This window comes from Triticum urartu, chromosome 7, assembly GCF_003073215.2.
Source record: "Triticum urartu cultivar G1812 chromosome 7, Tu2.1, whole genome shotgun sequence".
NCBI classification, from domain to species: domain Eukaryota; kingdom Viridiplantae; phylum Streptophyta; class Magnoliopsida; order Poales; family Poaceae; genus Triticum; species Triticum urartu.
This window is the reverse complement of record NC_053028.1, coordinates 395,050,869-395,059,647: the sequence shown is the minus strand read 5'-3', so window position 1 is coordinate 395,059,647 and position 8,779 is coordinate 395,050,869. Positions and strand designations below refer to the sequence as shown.

At 42.9% G+C, this 8,779-nt stretch overlaps 1 protein-coding gene and 2 non-coding genes across 3 annotated transcripts; 1 reads left to right on the top strand and 2 right to left on the bottom strand.

Moving 5' to 3' along the window:
* The first annotated feature begins 225 nt into the window (after positions 1–225).
* Positions 226–298, top strand: TRNAK-UUU. Its single transcript has one exon. It is a non-coding gene; the product is annotated as a tRNA-Lys (tRNA).
* Positions 299–1,928: 1,630 nt separating this feature from the next.
* Positions 1,929–2,456, bottom strand: LOC125524643 (ATP synthase subunit 9, mitochondrial-like). Its single transcript, XM_048689678.1, has one exon. It carries the CDS (start codon positions 2,312–2,314, stop codon positions 1,973–1,975), a length of 342 nt encoding a protein of 113 aa, XP_048545635.1. The 5' UTR covers positions 2,315–2,456; the 3' UTR covers positions 1,929–1,972.
* A 525-nt stretch (positions 2,457–2,981) lies between these two features.
* Positions 2,982–3,054, bottom strand: TRNAK-UUU. The gene has a single exon. It is a non-coding gene; the product is annotated as a tRNA-Lys (tRNA).
* Positions 3,055–8,779: the final 5,725 nt, after the last annotated feature.

Genomic DNA, 8,779 nt, shown 5'->3' with positions numbered 1-8,779 from the left:
CTAGGAAAGACGACTTTACCTTTTTCATAGATAGTCTGAGTTCGAGCTACTGTAGTCTCCCCCGTTGACCTTCTTTTTTAGATAGAATCCTCAATGAGTGGAAAGGACTCCCAAACTTGCTCCACAGTACTATACCATACAGAGCCGCGCCCTTGTGATATGATAAGAAGAAAAGGGGCCAGGCCGCCCTCTTTTCTTTTCCGCACCAAGCCTTCTTGTAAAATCGGGTGTATAGCTCAGTTGGTAGAGCATTGGGCTTTTAACCTAATGGTCGCAGGTTCAAGTCCTGCTATACCCAAAACAAAAAAAACCACTCTTGTATTCTTAAGGATGCATAGTAGCCTTCAAAGAGCACTCTTTGGCCTTGAGAAAAGCCCCTTTCTCATCAACATCTCGACTTCGCTCGTTGTTTGAGGTAAGTATAAAGGAGATCAGATCTGTCCCGAGAATCGAAGGATATAGGAATATGGAATCGAGCACAGATTATAGGAAACAAGCAAAAAGAACAGGTTGGATCCCATCTTTAACTGCACAGAGCATCAGCCTACTATTGATTGATGATCTTACCTTCCTGAGAGTCGAGGAACAGCAGATGAGATAGCCGAAAGGGGGGACCCCGGGTAATAGGTTTCCTTTTCCGATTTAGGCTTGAGAGAAATCAGGAACTGAACTGAGCACTCCACAAGTATGGATTGGATTGTTTCATTCTAATACCAACTTTCATGCTGGAAGATAAGGTTGCCATACTGGGAAAGGGGGAAAGGAAATAGGATCCCCTCTCTTCTCTACAGGAATGAACTTCTCCTCGCCGACCACTGGCACTATACTTAGGTTAGGCGCAATAGGTGACTTAGGTTGGGTTGTCTGGATCAATCCTACAACGAATAGCTCTCTTTCCTTTTAATGGAACACTCACTAGATTCTGGCTAAATAAGGATAACTGCAAAGATAAGCCGGGTCATCCGAAAATCCAGGAAATATTTCCTTGATTTTCTGCATGGCATATTTCCTATCATTTCACAACCTACTTTTTTTCTTAGTTAGATACTATAACTCCTTCCCTTCATGGGGAGATGTTTATATACCATCTAAATTCATTCATTCATTCATTCATTACTTACTTGCTCTTCTTTCCCAGTGATCGGAATAGGGATTTCCATGGATTGTAGGCCCTCGATTGTAATGATGGTATCAAGGAAAGATGAAATAACACGATACTATTTAAAGCAATGGTTGATAGAGCGAGGTCTAACCTTGATTGGGTAGACCGAGAAGCAAACTACTAAGCAACTGGACTGCAGCCCCGAGAAAAGAAGCAGTTCAAAAAAGCAAGTCAGGAATACGGTGGCGATGCAGCAACAATACGCATTCCCGCAAGGGGTAGTGAAAAGCCATTAGGGGGAAGAGATAGGTTTCTTATTCTAAGCCAAATTACTATACCACAAGGAGATTACCATTATGAGATGACACTTGAGAGGGCACTTTAAAGTGATTGAAACCACTTTCCATGTTAGTTTAAGCAACAATATCGCTAGGGACCAAAGTAGTGAAAACGACAGCTCCATTTCCAAAACTTTCTGTCTCATAAGACTGTGAAACCACACAATTTGACATTCCCCTTGGGAAATAGGGCAACACAGGCCCCGGATTCCGATAACTTATGTCTCGCCTAGTGGAAAAGTACACAATTGACTAAGAAGATTGGAACGTGGTACGAAAATACTCATCGGGTCTTTCGTTCCAGCAGTCATGATATGGCTTCTAGCTTTGACCGCTCTTAAGGTGCCCGCACTCTTGGCTTGAATCGCCGACTTGTGTTTCGGTTTAACTGAAAAGAAGAATCCTATCATTTCACTACTCGATATAGGCTCCTTATTCATCCATCAGATAGGACGCCCCATCTATGGACCAAGAGAACAAGATATGACTTTTTTTACATCTGTAACTACATTCTCACATTTCTTTTTTGATCTCATGACTTTTTATGCGATCGGAAAACGAATGAGATCAGAAAGGCCATCATTGGGGCAAACAATGCAATAGCTTCGGTGAGAGCAAAGCCCAAAATGGCATAACCAAATGATTGTTTAGCCAATGATGGATTTCGCGCCACGGAATGAATCAAAGAACTGAGGACGTTTCCAATACCGACAGCAGCTCCGGCTAAAGCAATTGTAGCAGCTCCGGCACCTATTGATTTAGCACCTTCTAACATCTCGAGTCGAGAAAACACTTTTCTTGTCACGTTTTTCCTTCGCTGTTCTTTCTTGGATTTCTTGTTGATGATTCGAAGTACTTGGGCCTGCACCTCCATAATTTTCAAATATTGGGTTATGCGGACCACTAATTTGATACATATTATCACAATTTGCAAGGTTTGTCACATATTAAAGAAAATGAGCTGTGGATTGAAAATCATCAGGTATAGGTAATCATCAGGTATAGGTATAGGTAGGGGGTCCTCAACCCTTGTGGGGCTGGGTGGGGTATCCTGAACTACTAGAGCAGCTCCCCCTTGTGGCTGGGGTAGACTCTCAGCAGCTTGGTTTATGCATGGCACGAAAATCTATCTTTAATAATTATGTGCAAAAAGTCCAAAATAGCCTATTGGGGTTCAGTTGGCGAGAAAAGCCTTCTTCCTACATCTGCGAGTAAGGGGCAACCTTTTTTATTAATTCACAGGTAAGGCAAAGTGCTTTCTTTTAAAGAAGCATCTGGTTCCATCTTTCTTTCGTTAGTTAAGCCACCTTTCGTTAGTTAAGCGATCCAACCTGTTCTGTTTGCTTGTTTCCTATAATCTGTGCTCGATTCCATATTTCTGTATCCTTCGATTCCCGGGACAGATCTGATCTCCTTTATACTTACCTCAAACAACGAGCGAAGTCGAGATGTTGATGAGAAAGGGGCTTTTCTCAAGGCCAAAGAGTGCTCTTTGAAGGCTACTATGCATCCTTACGAATACAAGAGTGGTTTTTTTGTTTTGGGTATAGCAGGACTTGAACCTGCGACCATTAGGTTAAAAGCCCAATGCTCTACCAACTGAGCTATACACCCGATTTTACAAGAAGGCTTGGTGCGGAAAAGAAAAGAGGGCGGCCTGGCCCCTTTTCTTCTTATCATATCACAAGGGCGCGGCTCTGTATGGTATAGTACTGTGGAGCAAGTTTGGGAGTCCTTTCCACTCATTGAGGATTCTATCTAAAAAAGAAGGTCAACGGGGGAGACTACTTTGAAGTCCGGGCTGAACAAACTACTTGTCCTACTACCAAAACAGAGAAATAAGGAAATAAGATGGATTCGTCTAATAAAATACCCAATGCCTGTAGTTGAAGAATTGTTGGATGAGTTATCTTGTGCTGTTTGGTTTACTAAGCTGGATCTGAGAGTTGGTTACCATCAGATAAGATTACATGAAGCAGACAAATACAAGACGGCATTCAAGACCCACGTCACTATGAATTTTAGGCTATTTGGGCTCACAAATGCACCACCCACCCTCCAGAGTGCTATGAACACAATTCTGGCTGAGCTGACTAGGGTTTGTGTACTTGTTTTTGTTGATGACATCTTAATCTACAGCAAATCCTTGCAAGATCATGTCACCCATTTGCAGCAAGTATTTGACCTTCTGAAGCAGAATCAACTATATGTGAAGTTGAATAAATGTTCATTTGCTCAACCACAGATAGAATACCTGGGTCATGTCATTAGTGGGAAAGGGGTGGCTACAGACTAAAAGAAGATCCTCACAGTGAAAGAGTGGCCTACTTCCAAGTCAAGCACATTAGAGTTTGGGCTTAGCAGGACAGGCGTTTCATTCACAGGAGCTTAGCTCATTTGACTGCTCAAAGACTTAAAACACCAATGCAGCACAAAGCTTTCCTTTCCTCAAGCTCATGGGATTACAATATACCGTCCAATAAAAGGCTCAGAGAATAGGGCAGCTGATGCACCACTATCTAGATTACATGAGCCAGATGAACTCAATGCCATTACTTCCTGTCAACCACAATGGCTCACTGATATTGTTGCAGGGTACAGCAAAGACACATTCACCCAGAATTTACTATCTGAATTGGCAGTCCTGAGCACTCACAAGAATAGCAAATATTCATTGCATAATGGGGTCATTCGATATAGAGGAAGAGTATGGGTTGGTGAAAACTTCTAAATGAAAAAAAACATCTTGCAAGCACTTCATGCCAGTGGTATTGGTGCCCACTCTGGCATTACTGCTACTTATCACCGCATCAAGGCACTATTTGCTTGGACAGGAATCTTTCAATCAGTGGAATCTTTTGTCAACAAGTGTCAAATCTGTCAGCAAGCTAAGGTAGAACATTAAAAACTCCCTGGCCTCTTCGATCCTCTACCCATTCCTGATGAAGCATGGTCCATTATCAGCATTGACTTCATCACTGGATTACCAAAGTCCCATTACTATGATTCAATTCAGGTGGTGCACGAGACAAGCCAAACAAACAGAAACCGAATTAATACCGAAGAACACAAGCTGTGGGCCGTAAAGTGGAAACGGTTGCAGGCCAAAGATGTCCCCCTTTGCCACTAAGACTTGAATCTTTAACCATCGAAATACCCGGTACTCTCTCTACCAAACAGGCAAGATAGTCTTATCTTGAACTCTGTCCCTTCTCTAATGATTGAAAGGTTTAGTGCCTGGTAGTAAGGGTATTTTGTGGTCTATTGTCCTCCTAGGAGGTCACTCTGTTGGCTCAGCAAACAATTCACTGAAGCCATTCAAGACCGGTTGCAGGGCAGACAGACCATTGACTTGACATGACCGTAATACATACAGAATAGGAAGGATAAGCTATAAGATAGAGATCCGGATTGTTGTGCTCCGGAATAAAGAAGAATACCATCTTGTCTAATCAAATACGAATACCATCTTATTGATTTAGTCAGCTTGCATCAACACATAAGATGTGATATGAGTAGTGGGAAATAAACTCTTCTTTGATCACTTGAAACATAGTAGAAAGCATCCAAAACAGAATGAAATGCTGTTCAAAAGAAGAAGCTACCTGGCCCAACCACTACACCATTTTGCCTAATGTGTGACTACCCATATCAGTTACAACATCTTTCGTTTCCAAGTTTTCAGTGCCTTTTTCTTATAGTATACAAAATAGGATTCTGGATTGCTCTTCATTTCGTTCAATTTATCCCCTTGCTTTTCAACGTATATATATTAACCCGCCTTGTTTACCTATTTCTTCTACAATTCACATGACTCATTGAAACCAACTTTCTCCTTCCTACATTTTATCTCTACAGCAGTTATCCTGTATAATGATTTCTTTTTGGTCGCTACTCTCCTAACCGACGAGTCAGAGAGGATACGAATGTCCATTCACCCTACCACCCATCTTCCTTCTAGCTTCCTTAATCAACGACGAGTAAAGATCCCGGAAAAGATCCAAGGGAGTACAATACACTTTATATTCACGTCTTGAATAATGAGGGGGGTAAAGAAGAAAGTCCGATTTCTCTCTCCTTTGCGGATATGCCCTTATTCAGCTCTTGAAAGAAAGAGAGATAGAAAGAGAGAATGATCAAACTCAACTAGACGGCAGTTCCTCTTGTTCAAACCTCTCTTGCCGAGTCTTCTCCTCATAGCGAGTTTCGCTCTCGCTTCGCGTGTCCTAAACATAAAAAAGAGAAAGAATTGATTGTGAAAGACAAGTGTTTCATTCCCCTCCCTAATCGTTGAAATTCGAACTGTCCGCTAGCTCCTCCTTTGTTTGGATTATAGCCCTTCCTTGGGGATTTACTATCCAAAGTAAATCTTTCCAGTTTCAAATGCTACTATTTCTTCGTGGGCAGAAAGTCCAAAATCTTCTTTTTCCGGTACTCCTTACTCTTTTCTCCCGTCGTCCTACTTTCACTTCTACGGACCTTCTATCCATAACGAGTTCCAGGATTGGTGAATCGATGTGGGAATAGATAAAACGATTGTTGAGTACACAGTATAACCGTGTAGCTCATCCAGAAGATCATCAATGACCGGTATCGGGTATTTCTTTTTTACGGTTTGCGCATTGAGTTGCCTATAATCCATAGGCGCCACGAACCTTCTTTCTTCTTGTAAAGAAGAGTCGGTGAGGCATGAACTAGGTTGTAGAGTGCCATTCTAGAGTAACTCCTTGATTATGGCTTCAATTTCATCCGGTGGTGTGAATACCTATAAGGCCTTTGATTCACTGGTTGACTATCGTGAGGTGAATCCGATGGTCACATGGTCTTTTAGGAGGGAGGGTAGTGGGTTCTAAGAACACATCAGAGAAAGAGGACCAAACCTGCTTGAGTCCTCTTCTACATCTTGAGTACTTCCCACTCCAATGGATCTAGTTTTTAGAATAGCTTTGATCCGGCCATGTAGAGCACTCATAGAGGTCCGGCTTCACGTCAGTAATCTACCACACCCATGCTAGAATTCAGTAGAGTCCCCACTCGCCAACCGCGATGTCTTGGTTGAGAGGCCCCACCTACCCATCTTCCCACAGTTTCACTGAGGTAGTACGATCCCCAATTCGCCACTTCTTGTGTTGATGTACTAAGAAATTGGTTAAGGCAATCCACTTCAATCAGAGGAAGCACTTGTGCACATCAACTTAGGATATCCCCTCCGTTCTACACCAGATTATGCACTCACCTCTGGTATAATATAGGAAAGGAAGACGCCCTTTCAGTGCACGCCAAAGCAGCTTTGCCTAGAAGGCTTCGAAATACACTACTAGGTCCCTCATTCTCAGTCGGCCTTCACAAAGCGGTTTGCACACCTTGGACCAGCTGGACAGATGTTCCGGCCTTTCTCCTATTAAATGCATCTGCCACCTTATTTTCCATTTTACCCCTAATATTCCGCCTTTGAAAGTCAAAACTCACACTTGCTCATCTTAGCATGTAGCTGATTCCGCAGAAAAAGTGTTAGCTGCAAGTGCTGTTGATGCTCCTTCAGTGTTTTACTGTCAAGAAGTATATCATCAAACCAACACAAATCTTCTGGGCTTGAACACATCATTCATGAGTGCTTGAAACGTTGCAGGAGCATTTGTAAGCCCGCATCACATTGAATTCATAGTTACAGGGTTCTGAATGAAGTTTTGGGCTTGTCTTCCTCTCTCATCCTGATCTGATGATAGCCAGATCTTAAGTCAATCTTGCTGTAATATTTAGCACCACTCATCCAATAGGGCATCTATGTGCCGGAATTGGGTATTTCTTCTTTACTGTACTGGCATTCAGCTGCCTGGTTTCAATGCACATCCTCCATGTCCCATCCTTCTTCTTCACTAACAGCACAGGTGAAGCAAAGGGGCTAGTAGAGGATTGTATCAGTGAATTCTTCAGCAATTCCTCAATTCTCAATCTCAGCCTTTTGCAGATGTGAGTATCCGTATGGCTTCAGATGTTTGGGCTCAATACCTTCGGGGGTATATAGTGATCATGGATTCTTTTTTTTGTAAGGACTTAGATTCTTGAAACACCTACTCTTAAGAGTTCAGTAGGGTTGAAATTGGATCAGAGATCAAAGATGTTAGGTTTACTGAGTTGACCATGCACCATTGAGCCATCATGCAGAACTAAGCTTGTTCTGATTTAGTAGCAATCAGCTCTTCTCCTTCCACCTGGTACAGATTTCCTCCTCCCCTCTTGATTCATTCCAGCACCACTTAAACACTGCGGAAAGGGTTTTGACCAGCTAGTCCGATTGCCCCATTACGGGTGTGTTACGCCAGAAAGTTCCTCAATCCTGTGCCTGTTCCCGAGCGAGTCAGTCCCATTTCGATGACGAACGACACGATGTGTGCCTCCATAGAGCTTCCCATTTGACATTTCTCCATCGCGAGAGATTCTCTCCAGCCACAGGTTCCCCAGTGGTACGTCCGGGGTCGGTTCAATCAGTGCGCTATCAGTCCAGTACCATTAGCTCTCCAAGGGTCGCAATCCATTCTTTCCGGGCAAGCCAGTTCAGTTCCTTTCTAGTAGCAAGAGATCCCATATCAGATTAAGTAAAGGGATTACCTAGCTAGCGCATATCGAAGAGTTGGAGACTTCCTGCCACTATAGAAAAAGCCGTTGATGGATCAATTTCTGTAGGTGGGTCTCAACTCGGATCGAGACATTCGGATTTGCCGATGAAGAGTACTGCCTTGGAGGGGTAGGGGTTGTAGGGGAAGAACCAACCTTTTGTAGGTAGCAAAACATCTCACTCAGTAACTAAATTAGAGTTCGATCTTTTACGTTTGTGTTATCTTTTTGCATTTTTGTTTCGATTCGACATCAGATCTGAGTTATTGCTCACTGACTATATCTTAGACCATTGCGATCTCTTTCTTTCACTTGGTTTTTCTTCCTTCCCTTCGGTACTCCTTAAATCGGAGATACTCCTTCGGTACTACTTGGCTACTACTTGAACAGATGGGTTTAGTCCCTTCCTTCGGGCAACGTTTTCTCCGGGTACCACCGGCTTACCACCGGGTTGAAAGAAATCCCTTACTATTAGGACATAGTGTTCGGTACGACTTAAGGCTACTGGATTGACTTTCTTTAATGTTGCATCTGCTTTCAACTATTTCATAGCCTCCCGTCCCGAGCAAACGTCGAGAGCAGGGGCCAAAAAGTAAAATCCATAGAGTTGGGGACTAAAGAGACTCTTTTTTTACAGCCAACCATGAAGAGAAGAGAGTCTCAGAGTAGATTCGGTAATGTTGAGTCGATCTAGTATGGAAAATTCCTCGCTGTGCGCTCGCCT

What these genes read in the sequence shown, in the direction of transcription:
- LOC125524643 (XM_048689678.1), bottom strand. Translation starts at nt 2,314, where the DNA reads ATGGAGGTGCAGGCCCAAGTACTTCGAATCATCAACAAGAAATCCAAG.